Source organism: Tenrec ecaudatus, chromosome 2 (assembly GCF_050624435.1).
Source record: "Tenrec ecaudatus isolate mTenEca1 chromosome 2, mTenEca1.hap1, whole genome shotgun sequence".
Taxonomy (NCBI): domain Eukaryota; kingdom Metazoa; phylum Chordata; class Mammalia; order Afrosoricida; family Tenrecidae; genus Tenrec; species Tenrec ecaudatus.
In genome coordinates, this window is record NC_134531.1 from 61032424 (window position 1) to 61055726 (window position 23303).

The 23303-nt window shown below is 38.0% G+C and overlaps 1 protein-coding gene across 3 annotated transcripts in view; it reads left to right on the forward strand.

The window, feature by feature from the left end:
• The window catches only part of RNF180 (ring finger protein 180), a 213746-nt gene that overhangs the window by 160086 nt on the left and 30357 nt on the right, over positions 1 to 23303 (forward strand). For all 3 annotated transcript variants that reach the window (XM_075541079.1, XM_075541077.1, XM_075541078.1), the window contains one exon: positions 1963 to 2088. In XM_075541079.1, coding sequence (XP_075397194.1) covers positions 1963 to 2088 — 126 coding nt within the window. The remainder of the gene's footprint in view (positions 1 to 1962; positions 2089 to 23303) is intronic.

Consider the following 23303-nt stretch of genomic DNA (forward strand, 5'->3'; position numbering starts at 1 on the left):
CACATAAAGCATAATGTGTTATTCTATGTTCATCAGATTACAAAAAGTAATGTGTTGATCGTTTGTCATGTATTTTAACTGAACCATCTTGACATTTAAATATCTAGTATCAGAGATTGTAATATTTTCTTTCCCATGAATTGATTTGGTGTATCTTGTGAGTTACTTCATATTTGTTCAAATTTTTTTATTTTTATCCAGATACAAATTCTTCTCAATATATTAACTATGTACTATTCTGTCTTTCTTCATGAGCAAAAAGACAAAAAAGTAAAATCAAAGCAAAGATTAAGGTCTCTCAAGCCCACAGGGGCGATTCTCCTCTGTCCTATAAGGTCTCTTTGAGTCCGTGTCGACTCAGTGACAATGAGATAGCATACTTTACAAAAGCTTCACAGAGGATGAAACTGTGAGATAAAGAATCAGTGCATATAAGTTGGAGATAAAAACTAAGGAATGTAATGTATGCAAGAATAAAGAAAATGTTCCAAAATTGTTCATGGTTATGATTATCCAGTTCTTTTGGATGTATTTTAACCATTTACTTGTATGATATGCAAATTATGTCAATATAACAATTTTTAAAATTCAAACATAACAAAACAATGTGTGTATAAATTGCTGCGTGGAAAACTAATTTGCTCTGTAAACTTTTACCCAAATGGCAATTAAAAAAAAAAACCCTAGTGAATGCAAAATATAAAAAACGAAAAGGAACAAAGAAGCAAAACTGATAGTCTTCAATATAATCTCTTTGCTTTTTAATATTTTACATAGTTGCCCTTTGCAGATTTGTCCAATGCAATACAGCTTGTGACTTCTTGGGTTTTGCTTCCATGATCTTTGATTATGGATGCAAGCAAGCTGTAATCTATGGCAACTTCATTTTTCCCTATTTATCATGATCATGATGTTGTCTACTGGTCCAGGTGTGAGGATTTTTGTTTTCTTTACATTGACTTGTAATGCACACTGACAGCTTTGATCTGCATCAGTAAATGCTTCAAGTTCTCCTTGCTTTCAGCAAGCAAAGTTGTTTGATATGCATGTTTCTGTTTCTTAATGAGTCATTCTTTAGACTTTCTATGGTATTCTTCTTTATATAGTCCAGTTTCTTAGATTATTTGTTCAGCATACAGATCGCATGCTGAGTGTGGTGAAAAGATAACAAACTGAAGCACACCTTTCCCTATTTTAAACGACACAGTAGTATCCCCTTGTTTTGTCTGTTGGTCTATGTACAGGTTCCACATAAAGACAATTTAATGTTGGGATTGCCAGTTCTTAGCAATAGTAACCATATTTTGTTGTGATCCACATAGCTAAATGCCTTTGCGTAGTTAATAACACAGTTCATCATCTTTCTGATATTCTCTGATTTTAGCCTAGCTACCTCCCAGGTGAGTAATTAACTTGCACTCATATCTCATAAGTGTGTCTATAAAATAGCAATACTTGGATCATGCTTTGTTTTCCATGACTTGAATAAAGATTTTCTATTACAGTTAGTTTTGGGCATATGATACATTCTAGATCTGAGCAATCTGACCATCTACCAATGTCCATATTTACTTATTTGGATTTTAAGGTTTTTTTACATATTTTCATTGGTAATATGCTGCAGTACATAATATTTTGATGATATCATTCACAGTCATTCATTTACAGAAATTCATTTTTATGACTTTTATAAGGATACTGAATTTTAAAAAGACAATAATATGGAGGAGGTGGGAGAATAGGTTTTGAATTTTGCCAAAGCTTATAATAGACAGGAACCTAGATGTATGTTTAATAAGGACATGTGTCAAACTTGAATAAAATGTGAATTTCGTATTAAAAACGGGCTGAATTAACTTTTGTTCTACCTGTCTTAAAAATATTTGAATTTTTGTTCTTACCCAAATAAACCATTTGCCCAGTAAATATTTTAAAATATAACTTTATTTTGATTTATTTTAGAACTGAACAATGCTACAAAAACATTTTTTACTAAAGAATATTTAAAAATAAAACAAAGTTTTCAGAAATCCAGCTCTGCAAAATGGCCACTACCAAGCTGCAGAAAAGCTTTTCATCTTTTTGGAGGTAAGAGGACTATGCAAAAAAAGAAAACAAAATCTTATCATTTTGTTGAAGGTGTTTTCTTGAAGCTATATTATTTCTATCTTAGAAATATTAGTAGGGAAATATTTCTCTCTATAAAGATTGTTCCAAGTATCCCCATGTTAAATGTTACAGTATGTGCATGTGAAGAAAATAAATCAATAAAAAAATAGCAAATTCTGGAGAAACTCATAATTAAACTAAGTTTGCTTTATTGTCAGTAAGCTTACTATGTAGCTAAAGATGTCAGTGCAAAAATATCAGTCTTAACCAAGGATCAATATTTCTTTATAAGATTCCTCATACAATTTTCCTCAGTATCTGTTGGGATTGGTTCCTGAACCCACTACAACTAACAAAAACAGCTGGTGGTCAAGTCCCTCTCAAGGGAGTTCAAAAGTTCATGAAACAACTCTTTATTCTGAATTGGGTGGAAGTTTATAGAGATCATCGGTTCAAATTCAACAATTCATATTCATCCATTGCAGCCTCCTCAATGTAGTGTCACTTTTCCTATTTTCTCCTTGTGTTTCCTGTGTCTGTGCCTCTTTCTTTCCCAATTTAAAAAAAAAAATTGCCCTTGGGCAAATGCTTTGGTCCCCTCACCCAACCCCCGAAGGGGAAAAATAGCAGAAATGTGGGTGAAGGGAAACAATGGACAGTATAAGATATGAAATAATAATAATATGTAATTGATCAAGGATTGATAAGGGGGTGTGCGAGGGAGGGGGTAAAAGAAGAACTGACACCAAGGGCTCCAGTAGGAAATGTTTTGGAAATGATGATGGCAACAGATGTACAAGGATGGTCGGTACAGTTGAAGTATGGAATATTATAAGAGCTGTAAGAACCCCCAATAAAAAAAGATTTTTTAAAAGTTTTATTGGCATATAATTCACATCCTACAATGTAATAGTTCAATCATATTAAGAAGAGTGGTACAATTATCACAGCAGTTGATTTTAGAGCACTGTCTTCTTTCTTGTATTGATTTCTGTTAGTTCCCTATTTAGCCCCACCTTCCTCTGCCATTACCCTAAGAAGCCATTAATCCAGGTACTGTCTCTATACATTTATCTATGCAGGATTATCTATTCTGCCATATACCAGAAAACAACAACCACAAAACCCCAGCAGCAACACAAAGGAAAACAGAGAAAAACCTCAATTGAAATGAAAGCAACAACAACAAAAAAAATTAAAAACAAGAACCAATTTAGAATTGGCTGATAGGGAGATCAAATGATGAAAATTTTATCCTAACTGTGACTCCCATAATCCATGGTCCCAGTACATGCTGCATAACAAGGACATTCACATCCCTCAGCTATGATTGAAGGGACTGACTCAAGCGCAGTTTAATCCATGTGTGGACCCTACAAATGGGTTTGGGGCTTCCACTGTCATCCAGAGCCTTTTGCAAACCAGTGTTCACAATTTAAGCTCTAATACCATTCCCTCCATCAGATTTGGATTTTATTATTTATAATCCTTGGATCACACAAGCTGGTGTGCTCCTTCACATAAACTTAGGTGAGCCTCAATTAATGTTGCCCTTTTGATTCCAAATCATAGGCTATTCTAAGGTGTGCACATCTTACTACTATTATTACTAATTTCTCCTCTTAGATTTGTTTCATTGAAAATTGAGCCATTCTGATGAGTTCAATTCCAGACCCAAAGGAGCAGTGGCTAAGGACCATATAGCCTCATGTTTCACAAGTCTCTATTCAGCCAGTAAGCATAGTCTCTTATGATTTTGAGTTTTGTTCTACATTTTGCTCCCAGACCCCCTAATGGTATAGCTTTCATAGCAGTTTGTAATGGTCATCTAGTTCTTCTAATCTCTTGGACATGGAGATAGGTTCACCTAGTCCATTTCTTACTCCTACAGACAGAGAAAGACCAATAGTTGCACTTCAGACGGCTGCTCTTGAGCTTTTAAGACCCATTCCAAAAGTGGGATATAAAGCATTGCATCATCTCTGTGTACTGTTATGTCAACCTAGCTGGTGTCCCCCGAGACTGCAGTCCTAATCCCCCAGGCCCAGAAACCTTCAAGGTATTTGATTGTGTCTAATAAGTTTTCATAATCTGGTGGCTTAGTAGTTACTCGTTGGTCTGTGATCTACAAGGTTAGCAGTTTGAAACCACCAGCTACTCCAAGGGAGAAAAATGAGGCCTTCTACCGTGATAAACAGTTACAGTCTCACAAACCTCCAGGGGCAGTTCTACCCTACACTATAGGGTCACTGTGAATCCGAATTGACTTGATGGCTGTGAGAGATTGTAACTACCATAGTCATGGGCATATTGGCAGCAAAGGTAAGAAATCATGTACAAATATCTCTGTCAAGCCTGTATGTACATAAACTCCTCTCCTCGCCGTGTCTGTTCAGCCTGCAGGTTTTAGTCTATTTTTCTAAAAATATTACAAGTCTCTCAGACATAAAATGACATACCCTGTGCATATATTTCTGTGTGCTTTGAAGGCTCTCTAGATTAATTCTAGGAAATAAAGGGGGGGGTGTTGTTGTATTAGTCTGGGTAGACTAGAGAAACAAATCCAGGGAGACTCATAGGTGCTTAAAAAAAGAGGTTTATATACAAGAGTAATTGAGCATTGAGAAAACATCCCAGCCCAGTCCAGATCAAGTCCAAAAGTCCGATATTAGCCCATATGTCTAATACCAATCTACAAAGTCCTCTTCAGACTCACAAAACACATGCAATGATGCCAAATGTAGAAGATCACAGGCCAGTGGATAGAAAGTCTTTGGATTCAGTGACATTGGAAACATCTCAGCACTGGCAAGGGGTCTCTGCATCCAGGGCTGCATCAGTGTGTGTCCATGTGTCTTGTCAGCTGCTATGTCTCCCAGGGTGTGAAAAGAGTCTCCCACCTCCAAGGAGGAAATACCAGAATTCCCAGACTCCTTAGGGGAAGGCTATACCCACACAGAAGCCTCATTGTCTATGACCTGATTGACAGTCTAGACTCCACCCCTACATGCTTAATCCGTAAATTGACAAATGTTGTCACTTTGGTTTTATTTTTGTACTATATGGTTATAAGGAATTATTAAAATGAGAGCAATTGATTATTTAATACTTATTTTAGCTTGAGAATATTACTATATAATGATTATCATGAAATATTACCTGCAATTAAATGAGTTCCGACTCATAGAACCCTTTATACAACAGAACAAAATATTGCCTACTGCTGCTGTATGGACATAAAGTTCATCTCTTAATACCATGGTGTATCAGAACATAAACTATTGTGTAATTCTAGTATTTAGTCCATATGATATGAGATGTGCTAGGAAAAGTTCAGATGTGGGCATCTGTCACCTTCAGGAGACAGGAGATTTTGCACAAGGAGACTGGGAAGGTGACCGTGACAATTGCATAGACCTAAAGGATACGGAATCCGAATCACATGTTCCCAAACTTATTTAGTCCCCTTACCAGAAAGGAAAAATAGCACTCAGCACCATCATGCCCTGGTAATTAAAAAACGTTTATAGTCCATAAAACAAAAGAACCAATTCATTGCCAGCAAGTCGATACCATATAGGACAGTGTGGAACTGCCCCTGTGGGTTTCTAAGGCTATGTCTATACATATAACAACCATATAGGACAGTGTGGAACTGCCCCTGTGGGTTTCTAAGGCTATGTCTATATGTATAACACCCACATAGGACAGTGTGGAACTGCCCCTGTGGGTTTCTAAGGCTATGTCTATATGTATAACAACCATATAGGACAGTATAGAACTGCCCCTGTGGGTTTCTAAGGCTATGTCTATACGTATAACAACCTGTATAGGACAGTGTGGAACTGCCCCTGTGGGTGTCTAAGGCTATGTCTTTATAGGAGCAAAAAGCCTCATCTTTCTCCAGCTGAGAAGCTTGTGCTTTCAAGCTGTTGACTTCCTAGTTAGCAGCCCAACATGTAACCTGCTATGCCACCAGGGATTTTTGCTACAGCTCATAATCCAGGACAGAACATAGGTAGCTGCTTCTGCAACCCAGCTGGATCATTTCAGCACCCTCCGGGTGCTGGTGTCCACTTTAGGCAGCGCTGTTCTATATGATTCAAACAAAAATTAAATTGAATTACCAAATTCTTAAAATTTTAAGGAAAATATAAACAAGTACTACTTTATACTGTAATTTTAATGAAGGAGATAAGTATAAAGACTTTAAATGGGTTTTCAGAAAGTTCATGGAAAAATTTCATTATCTTTCAATTCCTTTTTCCAATGAATTCTTAAATCCCTTCATATCAGCATATGTTTTTTAAAATGTTTAGTAATTTTGGAAATTGATTATACAGAAGTGTGGTAGGTTAAAGGTATATCACTATCACATTAGACTCAAAATATAATATGGTCTCGAATACAAGAAAATCAACCTTATTTTCCAAAAAAGATTTTAAAAATTTGAATTGTGTTCTTTAAGATTCCCTTATACTCGATCTTCTGCTCTACATTCATCTTAAAATAATGGGCTGTCCCCCAAGCGCTCCACACTTTGCATTTTTCTACTGTGAAATAGTACTGAAACTGTAAACAGTTTCTTGTATATGTGATCAGGAAGTTCCAGTACCTGGAAAAGGACAGCGTGCCTGCTAAAGTGGCCTTTCAGGGCAGAAGAGGAAGACATTGACCAAGGCTCACATGTATCAACAAGTGTGAGGATGGTACAGCACTGCCATCAATGTTTAATTTTGTTGTACTTAAGGTTGCTGTGAGTTGTAGCAGAATTGCTGGGACCTGATAACAATATCAACAACTGCTGGTTTTAAAGATGTCTTCAAATGATAGGTTTGGCTTATGATTTCCCCAGAAGGGCACACCTTGCTAGTGTTATTAAAACCTTGTAGACATGCCTATTGTTTGCTTGAAATTGATATTTTGGGGGAGAGGTGAGTCCAGTTCTTTCAATATTGCAACCTGAGGTTTGAATCTATTTTTCAGTTCTTTCAGCTTGAGATTTTCTGAGCATATTCCATCCTTCTGGTTTTTATTTCAAGTTCTGTACACATTTCATTTTAATACTTTACTTTGTATTCTCTATCTTTTAATATTTTCTGTAAAGCTCTTTAATTCATCATATCTTCCACTCACTTTACTCTGTGTTCAAGTGCACGTTTAAGAGCCTTTTCTGATTTCTACTGAGTTGTAGTTAATTAATACAGCCCTTCTATTCATAATTTCGCATGTGATGTATTATAAATCTGAATACATCCCCATTTTGAAGGGTGTTCTCTACTATTTAGCTTAATCAGCAAATAACTGGGTGAGTGGGTTGGAAAGGGGGAACTGATTACAGGGATCCACATGTGACCTCCTCCCTGGGAGAGGGACGGCAGAGAAGTGGGGGAAGGAAGACTGCGGATAGAGCAAGATATGACAAAATAACGATGTATAAATTACAAAGGGCACATGAGGGAGGGGGGAGTGGGGAGGATGGGGAAAAAAAAGAGGACCTGATGCAAAGGGCTTAAGTGGAGAGCAAATGCTTTGAGAATGATTGGGGCAGGGAATGTATGGATGTGCTTTATACAATTGATGTATGTATATGTATGGATTGTGATAAGAGTTGTATGAGTCCCTAATAAAATGTAAAAAAAGAAAAGAAAATGATTAGGGCAAAGAATGTACAGATGTGCTTTATACAATTGATGTATGTATATGTATGGACTGTGATAAGAGTTGTATGAGCCCCTAATAAAACGTTTAAAACAAAACAAAAGAATATCTGCCTTCAGCATTAGGTTCTTTTAAAGAATTACCCATATCTGATCAAATGGACAACAGGGATTTAAAAGTGTAGATGAGGAGCTGATGAGGGAGTGTTAATGATGGTGAGACAATTCAGAAAAGGAGCGTGAGAAAGGTGTCACAACATGAACAATGTAATAAAAGTCTCTAAATTGTACATATAGAAATTGTTAAATTGGTATGTGTTTTGATTTGTATATCCTCACTAAAAATATTCTTTTAAAACAAAAAGAAACTCTGAATCAATGAAAACTAAGCAAAGAACCAGAATATGGTCAGTAAATACTATTTCCATCAAAAGAAGCATAGCACCTTGGAAAAATAACTTATTCTGTATCTGAGACAGGAAATACAAAAAAGATTATTTCAAAACATCTTGAGCCAAAAGGCAAAGAAATCTCAGAAATTTGCGTCTAGATTAATGTTAATTAACATGAATACGTCAGTACATTAAATAAAACCATTGTGATTCTGTTTTTTTTTTGAAGTGTCCTCATATAAACAAACACCACACACATAAGACTTGGTCTCATTCTTAGAAATTCTAATTCATTAATCTCACATGGGTCTGAGCACATATAGTTTTAGAAAATCTCATAAACAATCGATTCCTACCATGGTTGTTTTGTTTTGTTTTTTAAAAAGAAAACTCGTACTAGTTACATTTGCTAGCGTCAAAGGCTCAAGTGCTTTTAGTAACTTTCTATTCAAAATTAAAGATCTCTGCTTTTCTTTGCTCTCTTATCCTTAGTTTCTTACTTCGTTTGAAGGCAACAGTGTAAGCAGACAAGAAACCACACGCTGTTGTCCTCATTGCTGAGGACTGCCCCAGTGAGTCGCCGTAGCAGTGCAGCTCTGCAGGGAGATCTGTAATCAGCTTGGGTTCAGGCTCAGTTCCATAACATTCTCCTAGTGTCTGGCAGCTGCCAGTAATTTTTTATGTCCCTTGACTTATAGGTGCATCCATTCTCTGTCTCTGCTTTCACAATGCATTTACCCACTTATCTCTCAATCTAAATCTCTTCAAAGAATCCAGCATCTTGAACACTTTAATTACATCTACAAAGAGACTACCAGCACTTCCAAAGAGGATTACATTCAAGACAGAAAACATTAGGAACTGCCATATCCGTTTGGAGAACAGTAATTTCAGTAACTTATCAGTTATATGTGTATTGAGCAAGCGTGTGTCTTTTCCCTTTTGCTTCCTAATGAAGCATCACATCCATTGGTCATTTGATTCCTGACAAAGTGCTTCTGCAGTAGCGTTCAGATCATGACTATCTCATGTCACTAATGACATCGTGGTGGCGTGGATAGTGCCTGCCTACCACATATTCTTTAAGGAAAGAGCTAGAAAATATTGTTTTCTTTTGATGGTCATTTTACTAAATTGCCTTTGAAAGTCACATTTAATTACATACTGATTGGATCTTCATTAAAATAATGAAGTTTTACAAAATCATCATCATATTAGAAAACTAGAAATCTGTGATTCCTAGAGTTACATACCAAACTACTCAACGAATCATGTGATCCCTGCCACCATCATTGATTCCCTGAGAAAAGTGAGTTTTCAGCTTAGTTATTTGAAGTTGGTAGGAAGAACTTTGTTAAAGGGGGGATTTTATAGGCCCTTTTCACCCTCCTCAAGAGTGTTTTGGATATGTTAATGAGTAAGACAGGATTTAATGTTTTTTCTTTACATCTACAAATATCTGTTAAAAAAGGTTTTGTGTAGCAGAATAAGTTGATGCTAGATGCCATTTAATCTCTTGGCTGCTGCAAACATGATCAAAGCAAGATGAAATTCTTGACCACTTCAGTCTTTTCTCCATTTATCATGATGTTTCCTTTTGGTCCAGTTGTGAGAATTTTTGTTCTCATTACATTAAAGGCTTTCCTGAGTCGGTGAGCTTGTTGGTTGGTTGGTTAGTTTTACAGTAATTTGGAAATCGTTCTTCATCAAGTACTTCAAGGCCTCCTCACTTTCAGCAAGCAGGGTTTTGACATCTGCATATCAAAGTTGTTAATAAGCCGTCCTCAATTATGGTGTTGCGCTCTTCATATAGCTCAGGTTCTGGGATTGTTTGCTCAGCAGATTTAATATGTATGGTGGGAGGATACAACTGATCCACACCTTTCCTGATTTTAAACCAAGAAGCTTTTCCTCGTTCTGTTAGCTGTTAGCACAAATGCCCCTTGATCTGTGTATAGGTTCCACATCAGGACACTGAAGTGTTTTGGAATTCCCCTTCTTATAGTCCACACAGTCTAGAAAACATCATTCCGGTATTATCTGCTTTGAGTCAATATCCACCTAACATCAGCAGTGCTGGTGAGCTCTTGTTCCATGACCTTTTCTGAAATTGGCATGAACCTCTGGCAGCTCTGTCAATGCATTCCTGCAAGCATTGTTGGTTGACCTGCAGCAAAATTTTAGTTGCATGTGCTATCAATGATATTCTACAATTTGAACATTCTGTTGATTCATCTTTATTTGGAATTTGTACAAATATAGATTTCTTCTGGTCAATTGGCCTTTCAAAAATGGCTTGGTATACATGAGTGTACTTCAACATCTCGTCTGCTTGTTGAAGCATGTTACTTGGTATTCCATCAATTAGGCTTAGTTTTTGCCTAATGCCTTCAGGGAAGGTTGGACCTCTTCCTTCAGTGCTACCGGTGCTTGATTAGACACTACTACTTGAAATGGCTGAATGTGGACTAGTCTTCTTGGCCCCGTGACTCTGTGTGTTATTGCCATCTTCTTTGGATGCTTCCTTGCAACTCAAGGCTTGGATTTTTTTTCTTGAGTTTTCAATTTCATATATGTTGAGCATGTTCTCTTTAGGTTTTAATTTTCTAACTCATTTTATTATAATACTTTACTTTGTATTCTCCAATTGTCTTTTGAACTTTCTCTTCAGTTCCTTGACCTCATAATTTATTCCGTGTCTTACTGACTTTATGATTTAAAACGAGCTTCAGATTCTTTTATCTTTTCTTTCTTTCCTATCATGTATAATGTTCTTGATCTCCTCCCCTATCTCATTAGGTTGTCTGTCATTCGTGTTCAGTGCATCAAATCTGTTCTTGAGATGCTCTCAAAATCCAGGTGGTACATACTGCAGGTCGTATTTAGGCTCCTGTGGTCTTGTTTTAATGGTCTTCACTTTCAGCCTGAATTTACACATAAGAAGTTGATGGTCTGCTCCATAGTCAGTCCCTGGCCTGATTTGAGCTTCTCCATGTTCTCTTCCCATAAATGTAGTCAGTTTTATGTCTGTTTATTTTATCTGAAGAAGCCCATGTGTTAGGTTGACATTTGTGTTGTTGAAAAAAGGTGCTTGTGATGAAGGACGCATTAATTTTGCAAAATTCTATCTTGGGGGTCTCCATCTTACTTTCAGTTCTCTTCACCAGCACCATTGATTCTTCTTACATCTTCTTTATTCAACGACCCACTTTCACGTGCCTGTGAGGTAATTGAATAGAGCAGGTCTGAATCCAGCGCACCTTAGTCTTCATAGTAACATTTTCGACTTTCAACTCGTTCAAAAGGTTTTGTGGAGCAGAATACCCAATGCAATGTGTCATTTGATCTCTTGACTTTTGCTTTCATGAATATTGATTGTAGATACAAGCAAGATGAAATCATTGACAACTTCAGTCTTTTCTCTGTTTCTTATGAGGATGCCCACTTTTATAATTTTGAGGAGGTAAGGGGTTTTTATTTTTACATTCAGTTGTAATCCATACTGAAGGATATAAACCATAGGACTGCCTAATTCAAAGTGAACAATACCAGTCCATTTCAGCTCTGTCATCCCTGGAATATTGATCTTTGTGTCTTCCATTTCATTTTTGACAACATCTAATTTTCCTGGGCTCATACATTTCAAGTTAAAATTACTAGCAGGTATTGGCAGAAATTTGTCCGGTTTTAATCCTGCCCCTGAGAAAATGGAGGCTGCCGGGCTTTCCTCCACGCACGGCACTGTGAGAGGTCAGTGCCATCGGACCTGAAGGTTCATCTGCTGGCACTTTATCTGACAGTGTTCTGTTCAGAAGGGTTACAGTAGCTGACAGTGTTTCACTTCTATGCATAAGGTGTTTAGTGACTAGATCCTCAGAAGTGGCCAGTCTCTATTCCGTCTTCATCATACTCTGGAAGCTCTCCTGAAGCCTGTTTACTTTGGGTGACCCTGCTGGTCCCCTGCTGCTATTTGAAATTCCCGTGAAATAACTTCCAACATCACAGCAACACACCGGCCACCACAGTGCAATAAATTGACAAACAACTGGTGGCACCGTGGGCTACATCTTGGGCTGCTAACCACTAGGTAAGTGGTGCTCAGTGAGAAAAAGATGAGACTGTTTACCTCTGTAATTATTTACTGTCTCAGAATCCTTAGGGTATAGTTCTACTTTGTTCTATAGGCTCAATATGAGTCAGAATCAACTCAGAGGCTGAGTATTTGCTTAACAGAATCAAAGCAACATAGCTAAGAGGTTTTACAAAGATATTCCTACACACCTATATATTACTCTACCCTCTAAACATCTCCATGTTGTTTTGTTTGTTTCTAAATACACTCCAATCAAAGAAGTACAGGACAGGGTAGGGGTGGGAGCAGGACAGGGCTATAGGGCCAGAATCAGGAGTTAAAATTTCATATCCTAATTTCACTGGCAGTTACAAAAGCATGCAACTGAAATGCTTATGTCTAAGTTATATTTATGACAAAACCATCTATTTTTTTGTTAAAGCTCGGGGAATTGCTTCGTTTGGCCATTAGTTTATCTGAAGGTGTTAGATTGATTCTGCAAGTTGAAACATGCTCAGGATAAATCAAGGGATATCCACAAAGCATGCCTGTCTCCTAGGGGTTAAACAGCAGGGGGTTTAATAGACCTCAGAAGCCAGGCTTCTCAGATAGTTTGAGATAAGTCAGAGAGACTTTAAATATTCTGTGGAATTGGTGAAAACGTTTAGCAGAAATATATATTAACCTTTACATGTCTTCTGAAATTGGGACAACTGTGTTCACAGATCATTTTTTGAAAGAGCCTTTGAATACTGAAGTCTTTCTATTTTCCAGTGGGAAAAAAGGACCCTATTTTTTTCTAAGATTTACTTATGAAGTTAAAAGTTATTTCAGACACAGACTCTGTAACATGTCCTAGATTGGTATAAACTGGTTTAAAAACCAGTAGTTCCATGAAATCTCACTAAAAAGTAAAAGCAGAGAGTCTAAAAAGTGCCAGAGGATTCATAATGTAACTCCCCCAAACAATACAAGAGCAGCCTTCTACAACTTCCTTCAGAGAAGGGCCTTGGGTTTTGCTTGTCAAAGGTAGTAAAAGGGAGTACCTTCCTTAACAAATAAGTTTATGCATTTTTAGCAACGATATTATTGAATTCTGCCTTCTCACAGTTTTATTACTTTGTTCAAACTTGTTTAATCTTTTTCCATATGACTAACAATGTATGAAGACACACGTGATTTTCCTTGCAAAGCTTCATTCTGCATAATAAATGCTCACTATCCTTCAGCGACTCCTCGTGGAACCCAGGTGTTTCTTGTTTCAGAAATACTAAGAAAACTAGAAACTAAATCAACTGGACACTAATTGAGATAGAGTTTATGTTGCTTAGGCACTTCTGAAGGAATTTAGGGATAAAGCCAAACCTACCAGTTAAGTGACAGCCTGATGATGCCTTCTTGGGATTGTGGCCCTTTATATAAGAGAGAGATCTGAAGCATAGCCTACCTGTCTTTTGCCCCTCCAACCACTTTTAGAGCTGCAGCATGCACCTGATTCACCATTCTTCTATTACATCAGCAAACTGCCAACCTTGGATTCATTCATCTGACCTTGATTCATTTACGGCTCTACCCACCAGCCTTTAGGCCCTCTGCTCCATTCTTCTTGTCAGCTTCTCCAGCTTCACAAGTAAGAGAAGCCATCAGCTTACATCTGACCTGTTACCTTGAACTCATCTGCTTCTACAACTCTGTAATCCATTTCTTGATATAAATCTCTTTACACACATACACGCATCACCAGTTTTGCTTCCCTGGAAAACTCTACCAGCAATTTGATACCAGGAGTGTACAAAATCATAAATATCAGTGTTCTAAATTGGTTCTCAAGTCTAATTAGATCTCACAACACCACGAACTCCACTTTTTGCCTCTGTAAGTAAGATGAGTCTGTCATTATTAGTAAAGTGGGCACGTGTACCCCATGGCATGAGGTGGCAAAGCTAATACCCAAAAGAGCACTGCCGGCAGATGAATTGTTGGTGAGAAGTGAAGCTTTGGGTGATCACACATTTGATATCTTTCTACAATTTTGTCAGAATGAGAAGTACAGAGAGGCTGGTTGGTTGGTACTATTTACAGTACACAAACTGGTAAAAAGAGATGAACTTTGGAAGCCCAACTCAAATGCATAATAAATGACCTCAAATTTCCTACTTCTGGCGTGAAAGAAAGCTTTATCTCATCTGAGACTCGTAGGGTGAGAACACTGATCATAGAGAAGTGGGACTTGAACCTTGGCATGGGGTGTGTGGGCTGATAAATCCAGAAGATGGAGACACTGAAGACCTAGATTCCTTTGAACCTCTTCAGAAACCTGAACCAATCCTCCCAAATGAAGAGATTAACCCGCTCTCAGTAACACCATTATCTCCCACCCCACCCCCAACTTGAGACTATTAGCCTGTGTGTGCTTACATGGCACCTGACGCTGCTTGTGGAGCACTGCCTGAGGAAGATGCCTTGCAAGATACTGCTGCGTGTTCCCACAAAACACCCTCCCACCAATGATTGACCCTGGACCTGTAACTGGTCTTAAATCACAGCAAATTCCTAAAGATGTGTACCTGGGAAGAATTACACTATGCCTCTAAGAAATTGCTTAAGTTTTCTACTATGTATAGACAAAAACTTGGAGAATATGTGCTGGGATGGTTATAAAGAGTATAGAATAACGGTCCACTAAGTACAGATTCTTAATTCAGTGGTTCAGCTAGAGAGATTAGGAAAGGAGCTAATAGTTGGTTTGGTTGTTTTACTGAAATATGGTTTTCAAGATGACCTTAATTAAGTCAAGGTGACCTACCTTGGTATATTACAGAAGAAGGTATCCAAAGGCTTAGGGAAATCAGCATGTTAAAGTGTATTTCTCAGGCAGGATAAATCAATAGACCCAAAAAGGAAATGCCCCAAGGACACACCTTTTACCAAAACTGTAAGAAACAAATTTGTGAAGGGAGCCCCATCATCTCTGAAGACTCCTGTGATTATTACTTGATGTCAGCCAGGCTTGACAGAGAGGACTGCCATAAGTGAATCAAGACATTTGCCTGAAATGGGGCTAATTGGGCCCCTTGGGGATAAGGGCCAAATGGCAGCACTCGATTAATTAACAGAAGCAAAATGGGTGTGGTTAATATAATAAACAGCAGAGTCAAAATACTAATCATACTAGCCTGACTTCTCTGGACCTATAGTGTTGGCTACTTAGGCAGGCTGTCCTAGGGGTGAAATCGATGGGAAGCCTACTAAATATTTACTTGACCTCTAATAAGCTGAAACATTCTAGGTAGTTGAATGACATTCTAACTTGAATCACCAGAATAAAGTCATGAGCCAGTAATCAATTCCTAGGCGTGAGCCAGTTTACAGATCCACACCCCTTTGAATGAGACTGAATCACTTTGAGGAAGAGCTCCACTGCACCACCAAAGGTTTATACCATTAGTCTTTCTCCTACTCTTTCCCTAAGGAATCCCCAGCCCTTCAGAAGAGTTAACTGTTCACCAGGGCAGCAGGGGGGTGGGTGTGGGTGAAGCAGAGGTCATCAGACTTATTGCACACTGGTTCTGGATTGACATTAATCCCAGGAGGCCCAAAATATTTTGCAGGCCCACCAGTAGGAGTGGAAACATAATGGAGGTTAAGTTATTAATGGGGTCTTAGCTCAGGTTCACCAGAGCTCTCGTGGTGTAGTGGTTACTTGTCAGGCTGTAGTCCACAAGGTCAGCCATCTAAACCACCAGCTGGGAGAAAGATGGGGCTTTCTACTCCTGTAAAGGGTCTGGGCAACTCATGGGAGCAGTTCTACCCTTCTCTGTAGAGTTACTATGAAGTGTCATTGACCCAATGACAGTGAGTTTGGTTTGGGTTTTTGGTTAGCTCAGGTTTGTTCAGAGGGCCCCCAAACCCATCCCGTAGTAATTCCCCCAACTTCTGAATGCACTATTAGAATAGACCTACTGAGCAACGGACTGAACTCCCATATTGAATCTGAAATATGAATAAGGCCTATTATGGTAGAAAGAGCTGAGTGGAAGCCACTAGAGTTGCCCTAGCCTAGGGCAATCATAAACCAAAAGCATTCCACATTCCTGAAGGGATTTGTGCTGCCCTCAAGGACCGGAAGAATGCAGGGTTGGTGATTTCCATCACTTCCCCATTTAACTCACCTGTTTGGCCTGTTCAAAAATATCAGATGGATCTTGGCAAATGACATTGGATTGTCCTAAGCTTATCTAGGTGATGACTCCATTTGCAGCTGCTGTTCCATAGATGGTTTTGTTCTTGAGCAGATTACTTCTACTACTGGTACTTGGTATACGGCTATTGGTCTAACCAGACCTTGTTTCTCAGTTCCAGGTTTGAAAGACCATCAGAAGCAGTTTCCCTTTAGCTGGCAAGGTCAACAGTATATGTTCACAGCTCTCCCTCAGGATTAGGTCAATTCTCCATAATGTAGTTCCCAAGGACCTTCATCACCTTTCCCATCTATAAAATGTCATGCTGATCCATTACATTGATGACAGTATGCTAATTGAACCTAGTAAGGAAGAAATATCAATTCCTTTGGTTGATTGGTAAAATATCTGTGTGCTAGAAGGTGGGTAATTAACATGTCAAAAATTCAGGCACTGTCCACCTCAGTGAAATTTTTAAGGGTCAGTGGTGTGGCGCCTGTTGAGATATACTGAATAAAGTGAAAACCCAGCTACTACATCTGGCGTCTCCCACAACTTTAAAGGAGGCACAATGCCTGGTGGGCTTGGTGGGATTTGGGAAGCAACATAGCCCTCATTGGGCTTCGCTACTGTGGCCTGTAGATCAAATCACCCAAAAAGCGGCCAGCTTTGAGTAGGAAACAAGAAGAGAAGTCTCTGCAGCATGTTCAGGCTGCTAGGCAAGGCGCTCAGCCACTCAGGCTACATAGAATGCAGCTGAGCCATGATGCTTGAGGTGTTAGTGACAGATGGAGATGCAGCTTGGAGTGTTTGGCAGGCCCCTACTACTGAAAAGCAGACCCTTAAGATATTGGAACAAAACTTTGTCATCCTCTACAGTCAATTACTCCCCTTTTGAAAAACAGCTTTCAGCCCATTACTGGGCCAGCAAGTCAACATGTAGCCTGAGCTGCCCATCATGAACTGGGTATTGTCTGGCCCACAGAGTCATAAAGTTGGATGTGTACAGCACCCCTCCATCATTAAATGGAAGTAAAATACATGAGTTTGGGCTAGAACAGGATCTTAACAAGCAAATGGCATGAAGAAGTGGCACAAAGGCCTGTGTTCTCCATCACTGTTACAGTACTGCCTTAATCCCGGTCTGTACTTATGGCCTCATGGGAACTTTCTTAAGAGCAGTTGACTGAGGAACAAAGTACTCATGCTTGGTTACCTGAAGGTTCTGCATGAAGCTGGAGGCACAGCACCGATTACATTCAAATGGAAGTTTAAATTGCCCCGTGGACACTTTGGACTCCTCACATAGCAGGATAAAAAGGCAAGGAAGGGTGCTACTATACATAGAATGGTGTGCTTGATCCTGATTACTAAGGAAAAAGTGGGTAGGTAGTACATGATGGAGATAAAGAAGGAGTCCAGGGGGGTCCTTCAGTTGTTCTTAGTATTTCCAGGCCCTGTGATCAAGTACAGCACTGCGATTCTGACAGGACTACTAATAGCCCAACTCTTCAGAAAGGAAGGGCTGGGTCACTGTGGAACCCAGGAGGGGCAGTGGAAGGGGGTAGTTCTGAGCACAAGCTGTAGGCACATGTCCAGCTGCTGAAAGGAAGATTGTAATTGTTATGGGTCATTCCTATTTGTATTTGTGCACTAAATGCTTATTTATTTCACTTATAAATAAATAAAATTAAAATGGGGTTTTTGTATTTTCAGTTGTATGTGTGTTAGTTGTATCGTGTTAGTTGTAAGTATGATTTTATTGTCTCTATTTGGAGATTATGTATCGTTAAAGAGCTGTTTATGGTTGTCAAGGTGACAAGAGGTAGTCTATGATGGTCAGATTTTATGTCAGCTAGTTACTCTTGGGGGAAGGGAAAGGTAGACTCCAACCTCTCAATCAGATCAGCCTGATGGCACTTCTTGGGAGTGTGGCTTTTTGTATGAGAGAGATCTCATTAGCCTCTTCACCTTCTGCTGGAGCTAGATCCTGTGTCTAGCTCATTATTCTCCTGTGTGTCACCTGGTGACCCCAGGAGCTATCAGTGAACAGCCGATCTTGGATTCATTGGGTTGACCTCAGATTCATTTACCTCTGCATCTACCAGCCTGTGCCCCCCCCCTGCTTTGTCATCCTGCTTTCTCTTTGTTATCTTCTGCAACTCTACAAGTCGCCTCATATCTGACCTATAGAGTTGAGCTGGACTGAACTTACCCAGTTCTACAAATGTGTAAGCCATTTCTTCATACACACACACGCACACTTCTGTATGTGTATATACACACACAACTATGTAATCAACCTCATTCTATATCTACACATATATGAGTCAATGGTTTTGCTTCCCATGAGAACCCAACATAACACACCGATAAAAAGTTTTGTGGAAATAAAGTGATATGAAAACTAGGAATTTTCTCTGACAAATGGGTACATTTTATATCACACTGTGAAATTCCAAGGCTTTGAAATGTGTGTGTGTGTGTATATATATATATATATATATATATATATATATATATATATATATATATATATATATATATATATATCAGAGGAGAATAGTTGAGGTTCTGTTTTGATTTTGAAGCTAAACTGATCTGGATATTGGTTTTTTATTCTTTCACAATTATGACCTTGAATCTCAATGCCCTTGTCATACTAGAAACCAATTAAATTAAAAATCCCTGAAGATGGGTCCAAAATATTAGTACCATTTAAAGCTCCCCATGTGATTCCAAAATCGCAGTGGACTACTCTGCGTTAAACTGCATGAACTTGTCTCTGTAAAGTAGTAGATAATTATAAATTTAAAATGAAAAGGCACCTTGAAAGATCCTTTTCTTTATCCTCTAGCAATATGTTACTGCTCCATTGATTTTGTCTTCAGTAACCCACCCATTGCTATTAAGTAGACTGCAACTAATAGTGACACTATGAGATAGAACAGAACTACTCCATCAGAAACGAGGGTTTCTGGAGGTGTAAATATTTACAAGAGCAGGCAACAGCATCTTTACCAAGGCATCTTTTTTCCATGGAGTGGCTGGCTCATCTTTCGGTTAGCAGCACACCAAAGCTAAAACTACAGTGTCACCGGGGTACTTTTCTTCAATACTTCATTTAAATATCCCTGTTCACAGAGAGAAACCAATAAGATGTGCCGTTTAGACTGCTGCTTCTTATGTTACATTTTTCATGGTCTGAGAAAATGAAAGGCCAAAGATTTAGTTTTGTTTTGTTTTGTATTTTCCTTTCTAAAATCTACTTTGGTATTGTATTTCTTCTCTGCTGAATGACCTTTCATTTTCTTCATGAAAAATGTTTTTGATGTCACCCCACAGTTCATCGTGTCTTCTGTCATTAGTTTTCAATGCATCAAATCTGTTCTTTATATATTCTCATAATTCAAATGGAATAGACTCAAGGTCATACTTTGGCTCTTGGGGATTTGTTTTCATTTTCTTCAGCTTTAACCTGAACTTAAAAATTAACAATTGATGGTCTGTTCTATACTCACCCTTTTCCCTGGTTTTAGCTGCTAATATGGAGTTTCTCCATGGCTTCTGTCCCAAGATTTAGTTTTTAAATATTCCAAAGAGAATTTGAGTGATTTAAACCGTTGAGTTCACACTGAAGTGTGCTTTTGCTTTCAAATGATTTGATCTTATATTCTTCATGTGACATATCCTAAGAATCCAGACCCATATAAAAACAATATTGTGAATAGTACACTGTTTTTAAAGTAGTTTATACAGATAACAAGTAGTTGTTGGCTTTTCAAGCTAAATTGATAATATTACTTCTTCTCAATCAAGTCCTGTTAGGAATAATAACAGAGCTTTGAAAAGATAAGACATTTCTGAAATAATAAATACTTTACTTTTTCAACCCCCACAAGGAAAATTACCTCTCAAGCAGATAAAATGGTTTTGTTTTTTTCATACAGAGGTGCAGTTTCAGAAACCCACGGGGGTGGGGGTTCTCCCCTGACCTATATGCTTGCTCTAAATAGGAATGGACTCAGTGGCAGTGAGAGAGGGAGTGACATTGAATCTCCTTTAAATTAATTGAGTTTTATATTTCTGAACATTTCATTTCATCTATCAGGGTGATATTAAAATTATTTAACCACCAGTAACAAAGTACATAAATAAAAAATTATAAGATATATTCTTTTTCTATTTTCTATATGAGGGGCTTGAAAAAGTTTGTGGAAAATTCCATTATATTTTAATTTTGTTTTCTACAAAAGTTTTTATTCATTGGCAAAGGTATTCAACTGTGTGGATAATAAACTATGGATAGCCTTGAGATGGGGAATTCCAGAACACATCATTGTGCTCATGGGGAACCTGAACATGGCAATATGACATGGTTTAAAATCAAGATAGGTGTGCATCAGGGTTGTATCCTCTCACTGTACTGTTTCAATCTGTATGCGGAGCAATGAATCAGAGAAGCTAAACTGTATGAAAAAGAGTGTGGCATCAGGATTGAAGGAAGGCTTATCAACAACCTGTGATATGCAGATGATACAACCTTGCTACTTACTGAGAAGTGAACAGCCTATTTCTTCCTCTTCATAGTCTGTGCGTGGTTTGGAATCCTGCTGAATTCTGTTCACCTTGTGGGGCCCTGCTAGTATCTGAAACACCACGGACGTAGCTTCCAGCATCACGGCAACAACCAAAAATCCATACTCACTGCCACTGAGTTATCTCCGATTCATGGCAACCCTGATAGGGTAGAACTGCCCCTGTAGAGTTGTGTGATTGAAACTTTTTATGTGGAGCAACTGGTGGTTTTGAATTGCTGCCTTACAGATAACAGACCAACATGTAACAACTATGCCACCAGCGGCTCTTCCTAACAACACATACCAGGACCAGGATCTAGCATCAGGATCGAAGCAAGACTTATTAACAACCTGCAATTTACAAATGACACAATCTTCCTTGCTGTAGGTGAGGAGAACTTTAAGCACTTGTTGAAATTCAATGATTGCAGCCTTAGTTATGGATTACAATTCAAAGAAAACAAAATTCCTCATAACAGCACAAAGAGGTAACATGATAAACAAAAGATTGAAACTATCAGTGATCCACCTTTAATGCTTATGGAAGCAGCAATCAAAAGATCAAGCTACATATTGCTACACAAAACCTCCTTAAAGTGTTGAAGAGCAAAGCTGTCATTTTGAGGACTAAGATGCCCAAGAATTCTATAATTTGTTAAAAAACGAGGATGTTATTTTAAGGACAAAGATGTCCCTGAACCGAGCCATTGTATTTACTTTGTATCATATGCAGGTGAAGGTTGGATATCAAATAAAGAAGAAAAGATGTATTTGAACTATGGTGATAAAGAATATTGAAAAACCATGGGCTGCCAAAAGAACAAATAAATAGGTCTTGCAAGAAGTGCAGCCAAAATTCTTCTTTGAGGCAAAGATGGGGAGATTTCATCTCACACACTTTGGACATGTTATCCAGGGAGTACAGGCCGTGAAAAGGGGCATCATTACTATTAGAGGGACACTGGAAAAGAGGAAGGCCTTGGAGAAGATAGATTGTTGCACTAGCTGCAGCAATGGGCTCAAACCTGAAACATCTGTGAGCATCATGCAGGACAGAGCGACATTTAGTTCTGTTGAGCATAGGATTACAAAGAGTTGGAACTGACTGGAGGGCACCTAGGAAGAGCAATTAAAAGGCAAACTTTTTTTTAGTCATTGTACAATCCATACATACATCCATTGTGTCAAGCACATTTGTACATTTGTTGCCATCATTGTTTTCAAAACATTTCAGGGCAAACTTTTTTTTAAAACCCTGTATATTTATAAAAAACAATTATCAAATGAAAATAACATAATTTCAGCACCAAACTATTTTATGTATATCCATTTGTACATTTAGAAACTATTGGATATTTTTATTTGATGTGAATGTATTTAATGGATATACTCAATTGATACTGTTTTAACCAATAATTCTAAGGTAGGTTTAAAAAAAGAACAGTTTTATTATTTCTGTAACCACCACATTTTTCTTAATTCTTATTTTTTTCAAATAGTTTAAGATTTCCAAATAGGTAACCACTACATTTCCCAACATAAATTCTGACTTTCTTTAATTTTCTTTCTTTTTTTAACAAATGGGGTAAGGGGAGATTATAGGAAAATTAACTTTTCATTGCATGACACTGGCTCCAAACTGCTGAACCTTCAACATACCTAACCAGAAGTCATTCGCACCTGTAGTCTTGGGGGATTGCGCATCTCTATCCAACCATACGCCTGTGCTTTGTTTTTGTTTGATGACTTTCAGTCCTGTTACACATCTTCGCCTACTCTGTCTAGGAGAGTGGCTCTCAACCTTCCTAATTCCGCGACGCTTTAAGTCAGTTCCTCATGTTGTGGTGGTGACCCCCAAACATGACATTAATTTTGCTACTGTCATGAATTGTAATTTAAATATCTGGTATGAAGGATATATTTTCATTGTTACAAATTGAACATAATTAAAGAATAGTGATTAATCACAAAAACAATATATAAGTATATATTGTGAAATATTTATCTATAATTACAAATAAATGAAATTTTGTCTTGAAGCATGGTGTAGCATGGATAACAGTCTTAATATAACAACAGTAAACTACATTGCTACATTTTGTAACAGTATGGGTAAAAAGCTAATATCAGTGTCAAGGTTGAGATAGCTACTTTCTCACCAGATCAGGAATTCTCAAAGCAGTCTGCAAGAGCACACCGAAGATCATCTTCCACAATAAGTCTATTTCTATATTCAGATTTGATGACCAACAAGCTGGAAAACCCTGTTTCACAAAGATATGTTGTTGGAAATGGAAGAAAAAATTGCA